The 16,905-nt window shown below is 37.6% G+C and overlaps 1 protein-coding gene across 3 annotated transcripts in view; it reads right to left on the bottom strand.

Annotated features, from left to right (window-relative positions):
* The window catches only part of CASS4 (Cas scaffold protein family member 4), a 41,410-nt gene extending 27,649 nt beyond the window's left edge, over positions 1 to 13,761 (bottom strand). For 2 of the 3 annotated variants that reach the window (XM_016423423.2, XM_016423419.2), the window contains exon 1: positions 13,593 to 13,760. In XM_016423423.2, coding sequence (XP_016278909.2) covers positions 13,593 to 13,604 — 12 coding nt within the window. In that variant the 5' untranslated portion in view covers positions 13,605 to 13,760. Of the gene's footprint in view, positions 1 to 13,592 lie in introns of all 3 variants that reach the window. The other variant, XM_056812927.1, reaches the window with a different exon arrangement.
* Between the last annotated feature and the right edge of the window lie 3,144 nt (positions 13,762 to 16,905).

The following is a 16,905-nucleotide window of genomic DNA, read 5'->3' on the forward strand; positions in this document are numbered from 1 at the left end:
TCAAGCACCAGCAGCTGTGATGACCTTAAACAAGTCATTTAATTGCTCTGATCTTCCCTAGCCTCATCTATGAAATAGGGAAAATATTAGTACTACATAACTGATAAGTATGATATTTGAAGGAAATGCTATAAAGAATTCAGTGGTTATTTACTCACCACTTCAGGAGTTACACAAAGAATCATGTTAAATATACATGAGAGGACTAAATATATTACAACTGTCAAAAAAAAAGAAATTGTACTAGGGCTGTGATATTTAGGACTTGGGGACAGTAGTTGCCATCATACTATAAAGGTTCAGAAGGACCAGTTGGTAGAGAGTTCTATTCTTAATGTGGGGATTCCATCATCTGTCTCCTGGCAAGGTACTTCCTAGAATATAATGATAATCAGGACAAGATTCCATTACTTCCTCTCCAATTTTTTTAAATCCTTGTCTTCAGTTTTAGAATCAATATTATGTATTGGTTCCAAGGCAAAGTAGCAGTAAGGAAGATACTAGATGGCCTGCTTCCTTAAAAATCAGAAGGGCTAGGCAATGGGAGTTAAGTGACTTGCCCAGGATCACACCGGAAGTATCTGAAGTCAAATTTGAACCCAGAGCCTCCCATCTCCAGGCTTTCTATCCATTGAGCCATCCACCTGAATGACCCTCAATTGTTTTTTTTTTAATTTGTTTACAATTTTGTGTTATTAAAAAGGGGGAGGAGAGTAGTGGCATATGAACTGCTTAATTTCAGATTTCCTACTACTTATATAGCACCTTCACTCAGATGTGATACTAGGAACATCCAGTGGTTTGAAAGCCTGGGTTATGCCTGGAAATTCACACCTCACTTGGCTCTAACCCCTCATCCAGAAACCTTGGAAAGTCTCCTCACTGGCCAGCCAAGAAGTTGGCATTGATTCCATTTGACTTGGTTTATAAAAGTATCTTCCTTCAGAGCCATAGGTTGAAGTTTTGATGCCTTGAGTAAATAGTATGAAATCCATCTTCAAATAAACTTTTAAAGACAAAATCAGTTGAGATGTGAGGAAGGGAGCAAGGAGAAAAGATGCTGGCTGCTTTTTAAGTAAAAGTAGGACCGGAAGTGGGGGCGAGGGACAGCTGAAGGAAGAAGTGAGCTGGTGCAGAATGAGAGGAAGGAAAACAGGTCATCTAGTAGCTTCCTATTTTAATTCAATATTCTTGCTAATTAGGCATTAAGTTCAGTTGTTTTGCAAAAAATGCAAAACTATTTGAGGTCTCTAAATGTTGTTGCCTTAGGGAAAGCTCCAGTCACCTTGCCCTAATTATGGCTTTGGATCATATTACAAACAAAAAAAAGGGAAGAGTCAACAAGTAGCATATATCCAACCACAAATAACTGGTAGAAACCCCAGATTTTAGAGATAATGAAGTATTTCCTGGATTTAAAAAAAAAATCAATTCTTGCCCCACTTCTAGTTTCTATGCTTGTGTATGTATTAATTCATTTCCTTAGTAAAACTGTAAACTCTTTGAGGGTGGGGCCATGACTCTTATATGTGGCATGATGGTGGACAGAGTGCCAGGACTGCAGTCAGGAAGACCTGAGTTCAAATCTAGCCAAAGACACTGACACTTGCTTGTGTGACCCTGGGCAAGGCACTTAACCATTGTCTGCTTTTGTTTCCTCAGTTATAAAATGGAGTTCATGACAGCATTTACCTCACTCACAGAATTGTTGTGAGGAGCAAATGAGATAACTATTGTACAGAGTTTAAAACAGTGCCTGGCCCATATAGTAAGTACTATATAAATGTTACCTATTATTAGCATTTATTTAGTTAATTAAACTGTATTAATTATTAATAATATTTAACAGAATATAGTTTATTAAGCATCGATATTATTCTGCAATTTTCATAATATTGAGGACAGACAGCTAATATTGTAGTAGTGAGACAAAATAAAATCCTTATATTCAGTCAGAAAACTAGTTGGGTCTCAAAGTTTATCCCATAAATTGTATTATCATGGTGATTGTAACATTCAAATATTCAACTTGTCCAATAGGGAAATACAATCCATGTATTTACCATTCCCTAATGCCCTAACTTGATTGACCAGCACCTATCATCAGCTGATTAATCAGTATTGCCCTAATCAGTATATTCTACAATGGAAGGATATAAACCATGTTAAATAATGGGTAAATTGTTGCAAACATTGTTTTAAAAGGACCAATTAGGGCCTGCTACTGTCTCCAGGAAAATTTATTTTTTAATCAGGTCTACAGTGGCTTAGAGAAGCTATTTAGGTGGGGATTAGTGGCTCATGTGATATCTGGCTTCAAATTTTTGTAGTCCTAAAGCCGAATGTTCTCCAATCAAATGGCTACGAAGAAATCTTCAGCTGAGAACAATCCAAAGGAGACATGGCAGTCTGGACATGAGAGTACCCAAATCACAAAACACATGAAAGTTATCCTTTAGACACTTCATTTTGAATGATCAAAAATTAAAGGAGCTAGGTAAAGCAGCTAGATGATAGATAAAGTGGATCAATAGGGAAGACCTGAGTCCAAACCTAGCCTCAGACACTGACCCTAACTTAGCCATTGTCTTTCTTGGTTTCCTCAGTTGTAAACTGAAGATCACGATAGGACCATGATGGTGAACCTATGGTACACACGCCAGAAGGGGCATTTAGAGCTCTCTCTGTGGGCACCTATGTGGAGCACAGAATGTGCCAGAGTTCTTTCCTAGAAAGCCATTGGGGCCAGGCTGCTCCCCTCCCCCTCTCCACACATGCCTGAGGACATTTCTCACATCCCTGGCCCCTCTAAAAGGTTTGCCATCATTTCAACAGGGTTTATCTCACAGGGTTATTGTGAGGATTAAATACTTGATAAACTCCCATGTTTTCCTGTTGTCTCTAGGACCAAATATAAAATGCTGTCTGTCATTCAAAACCCTTCATAACCTATTCCCCTCCTACCTTTCCAGTTTTTTTACATCTTAATCATCCCACATATCCTTCCTTCTAATGACACTGGTATCCTGGCTGTTCCATAGACAAAACACTCTGTCTCTCAGCTCCAGGCATTTTCTCTGGCTGTCTCCCAGATCTGGAATGCTCTCCTCCTCCAGTCCAACTACTGACTTCCCTGGCTTACTTTAAACCCCAATTAAAGTCTCACCTTGTAGAAAGACTTTCCTAACTCCTCTTAACTCTAATGCCTTTCTTGTATTAATTATTTTATTCTGTATATAGCTTGCTTTATACATATTGTTTTGCTTATTGGTCTCTCCAGTAGACTGTGAGCCTTTTGAAGGCAGGAACGGTCTTTTCTTTGGAGATGAATAGCATTCTTTTTTCATAAGTCCCTCAGAATTGCTCTGAATCATTGTGTTGCTTTTAATAGCCAAGTTTGCCACATTTGATCATTCCATGATATTGTAGTTATTGTGTACAATGTTGTCCTGGTTCTGCCTATTTCACTCTGCATCTGTTCATGGTCTTTCCAGCTCTTTCTCAAATCATCCTCGTCATCATTCCTTATAGCACAATAACATTCCATCACCATCATATACCACAATTTCCCCAATTGAGGGACATCCCTTTAGTTTCCAATTCTTTGTCACCATTAGGAACAGTCTTTTGCCTCTTTATGAATTTTCATTCACCGTACAATACCTGGAACTTAGGAAGCACTAAATAAATGCTTATTCTCTACTCCTTCCTTTTCAGACCATGCAAAAGTAAATCTACTCATTACTTTCAATAACAGAAAAGAAAAGTTAGCAATTATACAATACTGAATCAGCACTCATGCTTTTCATTTCCATATTAACTACCATAGTTCAGGCCCTCATTACTTCTTATGTAAAATATTGTAATAGCCTCCCTAATTAGTCTTCCAGTATTTCTCCCTCCTTCACTCTATTCTGCCCACACTGCCTAAGTAATCTTTCTAATATAGGTGTGGGGAGATTTGGTTTCCTCCTTTCCAGCTCAGCTGTATAAAGGATTTAATCACAGATAAGGTGTTAATGTGATAAATGGGTTAATAATACCTTGTTAACTCTTTATTAAGTATGAGCACTTTTTTTCTAATTGAATCAGAAAGGGTGGTGGTGGTGCTGGTGGTGAAATGACAATGGCCTAGTTAAAAATTGGTGGAGCTTCTAGAACTCTTAAAAAGTCGTGCCCTGCTTCTGACTGGCAATCTGGCATTTTGAGTCAGTTCAAGCTAAGAATCTTTCATGGAGTGTTAAGGGATGGCAGTGAGGAGGATTTCTTTCATTTCTTCATGCCCATCAGCCATGGTGCCTAGTATTTTGCTGCTCATTCAAAAGGAAGCACACCATATAAAGTCTTGGTTCTAGATAGTTCAAATCCAATGTGGAAGCAGCAACAACATTTGGATACAGGAAAACTGTCACTAGAGAAGAGAGTATGACTCTGGCTGCAGAGAAGAGAGCCTATGGATAAGAGAGAAATAGTGCTCTGCCAATGATTCAAAACTGCCTCGCTACCAGCTGTGTCCAGGGTTCAGCTATTTTAAACCTTCTGGGCCATAAACAATTTTGTCAGGGTAAGAAGTTAGCATTTTGATAAAAGGATCATACCTTAAAATCACATTCATACCTCATCATCTGTGATGACTTTATCATCTGACTGGGGGAGAACCCTCCTTCCCCTACACTATGCATTGCTTTGACCATGGTATTTCTCTGTTCAAAAACCTTAAAAGGCTCTTATTGAGTACAGAATAAAATGCAAATTCCTTAGCTATACTTTCATGACCTTTTAAGCCCCAACCACCTTTTCCAGGTTCTACTACTTACTTTCATTCTAGCCAAATTCAACTTCTCTTCATCCTTTGACTGTTCTTTCCCACCTCTGTGTCTTTGCTCATCCTGTTCCCTCAGTCTGGAATGGTCTCCCTTCATTTCTCTGACTTGAAAACCTATCCATCAGTTCAAGGTTCAGTTCAAATGCCACTTCCACCATGAAGCCTTCTATGATCACTCTAGTCAGAATTATGTGTCTTCTCTGAATTTGTGTAACAACAACAACAATGATAAATATCTTTTAAGGTTTGCAAAACACTCTACAAATATGTCTCATTTGATCCTCCCCACGATTTTAGGACTTAAGAGCTATTATTATTACCCTCTACCCTTTATTTTTTAAATGGGTAAATCAGGACCAATGTTTAGTGACAAGCCTGGGATACACAGCTAATAAGTGGCCAAAGCGGAATTTCAATGAAGTCTTCCTGATTTCAAGTCCAAATACCTGGTTTGTGTCATTCATATGACTATCACATAATGACATGTTTAGTTACTTGTATACATTCCATATCTCCACTATAATAGCTCACATTCTATGTGGGACCTTAAGGCTTACAAAGTGCTTTTCTTATAACAACCCTAAGGAACAGTGCTGCAAGTATTAGGATGGATGCTTATAGGTAATTAAAATGAGTATCAGAGACATTGTACCTTTCCTTATAGCCACACAGTGTCAACTTCAGAATTGGAATCCAGATCTCCTGACTCTAAATCCAGCTCTATCTATACCGCTGCTATCTCTTACAGATTTTATTATAAAGCATCTGCCTTACACATCATTGTGCTCATCAACTATTGCTAAGTGAATTAATTGATTAAGCTATAAGTAGGATAATTGCTAGAAATTGCAAATATATTTTGAAGTCTTAGAATTCATTTAGTGTATTTTAATTCTTTGGGATATGGTAAACCAGCAAGAGAATACAGGTTATCCCAAAACTCTTGAGATATGATAAGCACTCAAGAGAAGGGTACAGACAATTGTGCTTTAGCAATTCAGGGGAGGGATATTTGTTTGAGTTAAATTGTCAATGCATGTTTTCAGGGAGGAACTAGGCCTTAAAGGTTGGATAACAATGAACCTCTTTTCTCTTCCCTTCTCTCCTCTGATTTCCCTCTTAAGCTGCGCTAAGACTTTTAGGATACCCTGTAAAAAGTATCTCTGGATTACCCAGAACATCCCATTTTTTCGATCCTGCTTGACTTTTTCTGGCCATCTTGGCTCTACATGATGCACATTAAGGAGTAGTAAGGCAAGTATTAAAAGACATAAAAGGAAAAGTTCCCTTGTATCAGAACCACAGAGAATTATTGAAATTTAGAACTTGAAGCATTCAGTTGTCCCTTTATCTAGGGAGAAAACTGAGGCCCACAGAAAGGAAGTGACTCAGTCCTTATCTGCAGATGAAAGGATGGAGCTGAGGAATGGGCAGGCTGCTGTTGCTGGTGCTGTATGGGTGCCTGCTCTGTGGTGCCAGTAGTCTGTGGATGACCAGAAATAAGAAGGAGAAAAAAGGGAAAAGAACCCTATAGACCCTCTGCCTCCTCTAGTGGAATAAAGAACCAGCACAAATGTTTTAGGCCCTTAACAGAACATTAGAAAGCTATTTTCTGTCACTTCATTTTTGTTTTGAGCTGTGACCTCAGGCTTCTCCTTTACTCCACTATTAATAGAATGGTAAGCACCTTTTTTTTTCTTCTATTTCCTTAGTGATTGTGGTTACCCACAATGACTCTATAGGAGTGGAAGTGCTTTAGTTTTGCAACTTACAAATCCAGTTTTCCTCTACTTACTTGGACGGACCTAAGTCCATTGCAACTATGGAAAAAGAAGGCCTTCAAGTGAAAAATGAAGATGTGAGAAGCTGAGCCCTTAGTCCCCTTGATTTTAACTCTAGCAAGTGAGCAGACTGGTGGAAACTCATGGGGTCTCTGATGTCCCTTGCTTCATCTTTAGTACTAAAGCCTGGCTGTTAGGCCAGCAAAAAGTGCCAAAAAGAAGACTATAGAAAAGATGTGCTATAGGAATTCAGAGGAGGAAAAACTGGTTTGAGCTAAAGTGGTAATGGAAGCCTTTAGGGAGGAGGGAGGAATTAAAGGATGGGTAATATTCAATCATTCACCAGCACTTTGAACCTCTATTTTCTTCTATCCTGTTTTCTTTTCTTCTTTTGCTCTTTTAAAAAAATCTATTTACCTATTTATTGTCTTCTTTTTTATTTTTCTTCTTTGTTTGTATAAATCAAAATTTTTTTGCTCATAACTCAATATTCCTTGCCATGGTAAATCCTTACCCATAGATCACTCATGAGCTTCTTGATGATTCTAGGATAGGGGGATGGGAGACTGAGAAAGACTCCTGATAGAAGGTAAGATTTAGCTGGGACTTGAAAAGATCCAGGAAAGCCAAGAGATGGAGATGAGGAAGAAGTGCATTCTACAAATGGGGGACAGTCCACCCCAAAAAAGGGTTAGAACCCCTAGGCTTGATGATTTTTAAAGTTTCTTTCAACCACTTGGTTCTAATATGAAAAAGAATGGCATGGTTCTAATCAAAGCCCTTTTTTCCCACATGAGTGTGGACAAGAAGGGTCTCTGATCTGCCTCAGTGGAGAGATTTCCCACACTAGTAAACTCACAGCTCATTTTTCAGTAGAGAAGTATTTCTGACATGAATGTTCAGCATTTTAACTTTTCAAAAGTTCTATCAGTCCTAAGAACATGCCACAACTTTAAAGAGAAGGTGATTTCCCCCCTTATTTCCTTTAAGTGACATAAGAATATTTGGTTATTTTATTCTGATCACATTTTAAAAGCAAAAACACAGTAAATGGTGACCCATATGCACTACTAACATTTAAGGTTGCAATTCCTTTTATATAAGTTAAAAATGGCTTATGTTTGTGTGGGCAGAGTCCATAGAAACTCTTCAAAAAATTCTCCTTCCCGATTAATGAAAAATTCACTTGTCTCATTCTTATCAGAGAACCGGAAACAGATCCATGGCACCAGAAATACTGATGGGGGAAGAAGCTATGTAGAGCCCTTTGATCATTATATTAAAATAATACGCCTTCCCTTCAATGTCCTTGGGAATAACATACATTATGTAAATATGAAGAGAGGCCAGGAAAGATCAAGGCAAGAATTGAATTGTTTGCATTAGCTGACTTTCAGTGTTCACTTTTTACTACTTTCCCAAATAATAATATATGAAGAAAATCAAAGTTTCCAAAGTATTTTTTTAATCGTCTCACCATTTCCACTATCCCTTCCCACATGCCCTAAAAAAGGAAGAGAATAAGAAGGAGGAAAATCCAGAGGAACTATCACTTCTCTGGGAAATTTTGATGAGCAACTTTCTGTGGAATATTTTATGAGCTCAAGAGGGAGATTACAGAAGAGCTAAAAAAAAAAACAGAATCACAAAATATGAAGGAATGACTGAGATGTCTATTAATTACACAACATAATATAGGATAAAAAAAATTAGCACTGAAATAGACAAATGTAGAAGGACTCAAAGAGAAAGAGACTTAAAAAAAAATCTCTTACCTTCCATCTTAAAATTGATTCTAAGTATCAGTTCCAAGGCAGAAGAGCAATAAGGGTCATAGTGAAACTTTTAGAGACCTAGTGCTATGTTCCTCCTCTACCCCCATTACCCCAGACAGGGGAGGGAGGAAGTGCTCCCATTGGCTGTGAGGAATATACTCTGACACATGGTGAGGGGGAGGGGGACAGCTCTGCCCCAAGTCCCTCTGGCAGTGATGGTGGTCGTGCCCACAGAGAGCACTCTGAGTACTGTCTGTGGCATGGTGCCACAAGTTCACCACCAAGGGACTAAACAATTGGGGTTAAGTGACTTGCTTAGGAACACACAACCAAGAAGTACCTGATATCTATCAGATTTGAACTGTGGAAAATTGCTACTGAATTGTAACAATCTTTATGTGAAGTCTGTCTTGGTTTTGAAGGCCAGCCAGCTTCTAAAACAAAGTAATTTGCCCCAAGGCTGTGCAACTGAATCAAGTTCTCCCTTCTTTTTAGACTTTTGTTTAAGGATGACAGGATTAAGGACAAGACAAAGTAATTTTGGTGAAACCGGATTAAGAGAGTACTTGGCAGCTATACATGGGAAAGTATGGTGGTTGGACCACTTAGAGTGGGGAGAAAGGATCTTTTTGGCATCCTTAAGATCCATCTCTTCCTGTGATGAAGTAATGAAGGAGGAACTGGGGCCTCTTAAGTCTATCTTCTCAGTGGTTATTTACAAATCAGAGGTGTTTGGGATGTCCAGGGGATGGACTGAGTAATGAAATCACAAGGGGTATATATTGGTATTCCTGTGAGGCTCTTGCTCTCCTTTTTTACTCAGGTCTGTCTCTTGCTATGCTATCTTAGGCCCCACTCTCTTTCCCTGATGGTTTTTTGGGGGGCCATTCAGATTGTGAACTGGTCAGTTTAGACTGTCTTAAGTGATCTATTAAAATTGACTTAAAATTAAGAAATAATGACTCTCAAGAATTTCAATCCTTATAGAACACTGGTCCTCCCTATCTCTAGTCCTGGATCTCTGTCCACTGCTACCTAGTTCCTCCAGGAAGGGACTTTCAATTATTAGTTGTATTATTGATACTATTAGTACTATTGGTACTATTAGCTATTAGTGGTAAAAACAAGACTTGAACTCTTCTCCTATAACTTCCAGTCTAGTGTTTTTCTGCTCCCTCTCAACAGTCTCCGTTTGCCTTCCCAAACCAGATTCTTTCTGGTCTCTCAGTAATCTGCTTTACAGTTTTATATTCCTTACAGACAGGTAATTCTTGCCCTATCTGGTCTGATTCAGTATCATAGGTTCATTGTCTAAGAGATTTGGAGCTAGAAGAGACCTTCAATCATCTAGTCTAATTCCTTGATTTTACAGTCAAAAGAAACTGGGGTCCAGGGAGAGGGATTGAATTAATTGTCCAAGGTCATACAAGATAGTTAAGAGGCAGGATCTGGATTTAAAGCAGATTTGTCTAACTTTAAATTCAGTGTTCTTTCAGCTGCACTATGAGCTCCTTATAGATTGCTACAGCTTCAGGCTTTTCAAAAATCTCTTATTAATCTTATAACAATAGATATGATCGAGCATCATAACACTAGGTTTGCTGAGGCATCAGCTAGGTGGCTAGAGAGCAAAGCCCAGAGATGGGAGGTCTTGGGTTCAAAAATGGCCTCAGATACTTCCTAGCTATGTGAACTATGGCAAATCACTTACCTTCCATTACCTAGCCCTCACAGTTCTTCTGCCTTAGAACCAATACATACTAGTGATGGAAGGTAAAGGTTTATAATAAAAAAAAGTGTTTGTAAAGTTGAAAAATGAAAATGTGAAAAAAAACATAATAGGTTATCTTTAATGTTATCCTACTATTTATTCAAAGTGACAACAAATAATCATAATTCACATGTATAGGGTATTGCATGGTTTACAAAGCCCTTTCCTCTCAACAATCCTATAGTCACAATAATCCCAATTTCTAGATTATTTGAGTTGCACCTTAACCAAGTTAGGAAATTCATTAATTTTGCAAAGGTCCAGGAATTATTATGCTATGAAGAATGCTGAGCTTTATGACTCTAAGAAAAGGAAATCATTTTGGTTCCATACAAAACGTGTACAAGCAGGAAAGATTTTGTGTGTGAGCGTGTGTGTATGTGTGTGGTATCATGCCATTCTCAGTTAGCTAAATGGTTAAAGTTTTAGGCCTGCAGTTGGCCTCAGATACTTGCTAGCTGTATGACCCTGGGTAATTCACTTAACCCTGTTTGCCTCAGTTTCTTCATATTTAAAATGAGCTGGAGAAGGAAATGGCGAACCGCACCAACGTCTTTGCCAAGAAAACCCCAAATAGGATCTCAAAGGGTCTAATGCAACTGAAAAATGACTCAACAACACTAAATGCCATTTTCAGGATTCAGGTCAATATACATTTAGTTAACAATTAAATAAATTACTTTTAATAATTATTCCACATTTTTGTACTCCGACCTTACAAAAAGATTATGACCCCCTGAGTCGCAGGATACAGAACAGCCTGCTCAGCAAACTTCAACTATGGAAATAAAACTTGGCGGGATCAATGGAAAGAGTGCTGGATGGCGAACCTCCTAACTCCCCTGACTTCCTTCAAATCCCAGTTAAAATTTCACCTTCTACACTACAGGGAGCCTTTCTTAATTCCTCTTAATTTTAATGCCTTCCTTTTATTACTTCCTATTTCTCTTATTTGTACATATTTGATTGTATGTTGTCTACCCCAGTAGATTGGGAGCCTCTCTAGTGTAGAGTCTATCTTTTGCCATTCTTTGTAGCCCCATACTTAATAAATGCTTATTGACTGCCTACGTGGAGGACCTGGGCTTAAAACTTGGTTCTAATATTTAAGGGCAAATCATATTCAAAGTAGAACAGGATGACGACTAAGGTTCCTTCTCTATGAGCCACTTGTTATTTGAACTTAGAAGTGTTTGACTACAAGATCCTGAAAAGTGCCTATCTAGATTTTTCATTAGCCTTTAGGTAGCTACATTCTTGTATATTCTTTACTGACTTTCTGTGAGTGAGCCTTGACTTCCCAACTAAATTATAAACTCTTTGAGGAAAAGAACAAAGGCTTGTTTCTTTTATATTCCCCAGAGCACCCAGCCCAGGATAGTACCCAAGGGAGTGGGTTCAACCATTACCTAATGAATTACAATTCAGACTCTTGTGTTCATGGAGGAAATTCATAACATTACCCCAGATACGAGAGCTCTCCTAAGTATCCATTTAGTATAGTTTCAGAAGCAATAGTTGGTGGAGTTGTGTTCTACTCTTCATGCAAGATTATGTCTAGACTTGTTCCTTGTGCAGAATGCATTTTGATTTGTACACCACAACCAGGGACAGAGATGGGACTCCTTAGAGGTTCAGACACTGAAAACATGAACCAGGCATCAGGCAGTCCCAAGTATCTTAAGCACGATAAAAAAAAAAATATTAAAAGAGGGAAACCCAGCCATTTCCTGGTTCCATCTCAAAAACATTTGGGACCACACAACTTAAATGGAACCCTGCCAGACCATGTATATCTCTTTTCCTCTTCCTTCTTTCTCATTCACTTTCTTTCATTTTTCTTCCATCTCTTTTCCTTTCCTCTTTTCAACACTTTATGCCACTTCCCTCTCTCCCTCTTTACTCATCTGTCTACCTTTCCTTATTCTTTCTTCTCTATCTTGGCCTCCTGACTTTTCCCCCTTTCTTTCTCCCTCTCCCTCAAGGTGCACTGATAGTCAGTAAACCTTGGGTCCTGACTGCTACTAGCTAGCTCACTGAGAAATCCTCAGGCAAGTGATCAGTAAAATGAGGGATTAAACAATAATTTTTGAGTTTCTAATGTCCAATGACTGATGTTTATATTCTTATTCCCCATCTCTCTCATTCTCTCTCTGTTTCTCATCTCTGTCTCTGTGTTTTGGTGTCTAACTTTGCCTTTGTCTATCTCTTTCTCTTTCTCCCCTCTGTTCCCTCTCTCCTATTTTTTACCCTTGGAATATTTTTTTAAGAAAAAAAAATGTACTCTTTTCTTGAATTATCTTAGGATCTGAATTGTCTCAGACCAGTAAGGATCTAAATATATCTGTCCATCTTAATACCTACATTTAAAAGTAAAATTCAATAAAATGAGGAACTGACTGTGACTTAAAAATGGTTAAGATGTAGTATATCATTACAATGATTTTTCTTAAAAAATGTGCTAACTTTGATTTTTTTTTCTGACTCATGAAGCTGGAAGAAATATGTAACATCTACAATTATTTTCATTTTCCTTGTCCTAGCAAATTTATAAAAAAAACTGTGAGAGGCTGTGGTATTCACAGAACAGTGCTGACCACTCAGGATTACTTCAGTAATCTGCCTTTCATTCACTGAAATATTTGGAATGTTTTGCTACTTTTAAAAAATGAGGTGACAGCTAAGTAGTTACTTCTTGTATCCATCCTTCAGTATTCAATCAGCTTAATTGTACTTTTATGGTTATTCAAAAGCCAAGTAGTTAAAATAAAAGCCAGAGAAGTAGAACTGTGATATCTTTTTTTCTGAGCCTAATAATGTTAATAATAATATTATATATTATATATGTATAATATAATAAAAATAATGTTAATAGCTTAGAAAAAATTATCATTCTGTTTGTGCCTCAGTTTCTTTCTTGGAAAGCAAAACTTTAAAAGTTATAAAAAGTATAGTTGAATGTATATGTTAAATAATATTTATATTTATTTAGCATTTTAAAATTTGCAGCTCACTTTAAATGCATAACGCCATTTGTTCCTCACAATATCTTTGTGAGGTAGATTTTTTATAAATGAGGAACCTGAGGCTCAGTGAGGCTGTGACTTTCCATTTGACCACATAGATAGAAAATGTCAGAAGTGGTCTCTGAAACCATCTTATGGTACCATAGAGAGCTATTCCAAGCCCTAATAATATTTGTATTTTTGAAACTTGATTAAATCAAACCAAACATTTGAACAATATGCCAACTCAGTTTTACCTGACACATAGATTAACTGTAGTTGATATTGACTGATGGGTTGGTCATTTGGAAACTATCATTACACTCTTCCTTAAATTAAAAAAAAGTTAAACCATACAATTATATACATTTACTATTGCAGGCAATCTAAAATGTTCTAGAAAATATATCAGAGGAAATAAGTTTGGGTACTTACATTGACCTTCATCCTGCCCCTTTTAAAAAAGGTGCCTATTCCATCTCCTGGAAAATCCCAGCAGAAATCTATTTGATTGGGGATATCTTTCTACAGTACTTTGCACTGGAATTCTGTGAGGTTTGGTTTGGAGTCTCAAATGTTACACCCTGGACTATGATCTCTCTACAGCTGTTCATATCCGGAGATATGGCCTGAAATCAACAGCCATTGGGAAATGAATAGGGCTAGTTACATAAGAAATTCTAACATTCTGGTTGGTTCCTAGTCCACTGTATGCAAATGATGCTTATAAGTTGAACTGTTGGCCTAAATTTATAGAATCTTAGAGGTGAAAGGGATTCCCAAGAGCTTGTCGGTTCAGTTTATACTTATTTTTATAGGTTAGGAAACTGAGATACAGAGAAAAAGATTGGCTTTCCAAAAGTTTAACAATAAGTTAATATCTGAGCTGGGACTAGAATCCAGGTCTTCCAAATCGCACTCTACTATGCTTCCCCCTATATCATGGGAGGAGGGGGGGGGGAGTTGAGAGAATGGTGAAAAACAATAAAAGCTCTAAATATAGCCCTGGGCTCATGGGGAATACTGTGAACAAATGTAACTTTAATTTACTGTTTCTCCCTCCTGGATTGGGTCCAGGTTCCTTTTTGTGAATGCTTTGAATTCTCCATTACCACTCAAGTGGAAAGGACATACCATAGAGGAACACTTGAAATCACGGCAGGCACCACTCAGTTGTGTGATTTTGGGGAAACTGAATCTGACCAGAAAAAACATTTTTTTTTCTAAGAGTCAGCAAATGGAAAGAAAACATTTTCCTTCATGCCTAAATATTGGTGGTGTTTTTTTTTTTTATGGCCTCTTAGAATTATTGTTAGAAATCACCTCTGGAGGGGCAGTGAGCCAGGCCTGCAGTCAAAAGGACCTGGTTTCAAATCTGGCCTCAGACACTTCCTGCTATGTGATCTGGGCAAGTTTCACTTAACCCCCATTGCCTAGCCCTCTCTTCTGCCTTAGAACCAATACATAGTACTGATTTTAAGACAGAAGGTAAAGGTAAAAAAAAAGACTGTTGGAGCTGGAAGAGACCTTAGAACATAGGATGTCATAGCTAGATGGGATCTTGGAACACAAAATACTAGACAGAAATTATCTAGGTCAACTTTCTCATTTTCTAGCTCAAGAACCTGAGGCACAGGTTTGTGAAAATGACTTACCTAAGATCACACAGGTTGTGCTGAGCCAGGACTATAAGTCAGGTTTCCCTTTTATCCAACAGAATACTGACATTTAAATTGAGTAGTTTACCCATACCTGGTTTTTTCATTACAGTTAGGATCACAGGAAAGAGAGGTTGCTATAATGTAAAGAGAACTGACCTCAGATTTAGGAAGACCTGTGTTCAAGCCCAACATCTCTGACAATTACTGGCTATGTTACTCTTTGTTAGTTATTTAACCTCTTGGGAGCCTAGGCAACTTTCTACAATTAACTTGCAGAAAAGGTAGCACTTTGTATTCATCATTTGAGCAAGTTCTGCACTGGAAGTTCCCTAGATGGATAAAATCACTGAGCTGGTCTAAAATTAGTAAGGATCATGCCTCTAGAGCCATCTATTCCAACCTTTTCATTTTACAAAAGAGAAAACTAAAGTGTATTTCTTGTTTGTTGGTTTTTTAAACTCTTACCTTCCATCTTAGTCAGAAGAGTGCTAAGGGCTAGGCAATGGGAATTAAATGACTTGCCCAGGGTCCCATAATTAGAAAACGTCTGAGGCCAGATTTGAACCCAAGTTGACCTCTTGTCTCTGGGCTTAATGCTCTATCCACTGTGCTATCTAGCTGCTCCTTTGGTTGTTTTTAACATAATCACTTCAGTGTCATGAGGCAGCTTGGTGGTCCAACAGCTAAATTAAGTAAGGAAAACCTGAGTTCAAATCTAGACTCCGACATTTGCTAGCTGTGTGATCCTGGGTAAATCACTTAACCTCTGTTTATCTCACTTTCCTATTCTGAAACTACCTCCAAATATTGTTGTGAGGAACAAGTGAGATATAATAATTGTAAAGCAATTATCACAGTGCTATATAGTAAGTGCTACCTAAATGTAAGCTATTTCCCAATTCAGCACCATGTGCCTCTAGTGAGACAAAGTAGAGTTAAGCAAAATAAAGAGACCTACCAGCTCTGTCTGACAGTATAGTAGTCTACTAACTCTCTACTGAAAGGAGTGGTATGTTTTTTTCATCCTTCTTCTGGAATCAAGATTCAACCAACTCATTTTCCAAATGATTCTCCCATATGTCTACTAATGAAACTCTTTGAATGGGATTCAAGATGGTATCATCTTAGAACAGATTCCTCTTGGCAAAGGATTTTAGTGGAAGGATTAGCTTTTATGCCCAATAAGTGGCACAATGTATAGATTCTGTACTTGGAGTTAGGAAGACTCTTAATGGAATGAGCTCTTAATTCTGCCTCAGACACTATTAGCTGGGCTAGCCACTTAACCTCTTGAAGAACCAGTTTTATCTGCTAAATAGGGATAATGATAGAACATACCTCACAGGGTGTTGTAAAGATCAAGTGAAATAGCATTTATCAAGTGCTTTGCTGACCTTAACTTATTATGTAAATGCTAGTTGTTATGGTCAAATGAATCCACATTACCCAAATGGAAAGCAAATGAATGAATCAAGCCATAAAATATATTCTGGAAAATATCTATTTTTCTTTTTTACTTAAGATTTCCCTTTTCCTTATCTTCCCTCATACTTTTTTTTTTAATAAACCATGTTTACTTCTTCCTCCAGGTTGAAAAAAAAGGGAAAGGAAAGATATCTTTTAAAAAATATTTTTATTTTTTATCATGTAAATTTAACATGTAATATGAAATTTACACACAAGTTTTCCTGTTATATGATCAAACTTATCTCCCTCCCTTTCTTCCCTTCACCCTCTTGGTGGGAGAAGCAATTCAATTTGGGTTATATATGTATTATCATGCAAAATGTATTTCCATATTATTTATTTTTAAGTGGGTAATCTTATAAAACCCAAACCCCCAAACATAAACTCAAATAAACAACTGAAAAAAAATCTACATTTGACTCCAACAGTTCTCTCTGAAGGTAGATAACATAAGGAAAGATATTTTCCAGAAAATAGTTACAGTTGTATCCATTTGTTGGGTAATAAGAAGTTGCCTCTCCCCTAATATCCATTCACTAAACCCTAATTATGGTGTAGAAATGACTGAGTGCTTTTTTTTTTAAATCCTCACCTTCCACCTTAGAATCAATACTGTGTAC

The sequence above is a fragment of the Monodelphis domestica genome, chromosome 1, assembly GCF_027887165.1.
Source record: "Monodelphis domestica isolate mMonDom1 chromosome 1, mMonDom1.pri, whole genome shotgun sequence".
Taxonomy (NCBI): domain Eukaryota; kingdom Metazoa; phylum Chordata; class Mammalia; order Didelphimorphia; family Didelphidae; genus Monodelphis; species Monodelphis domestica.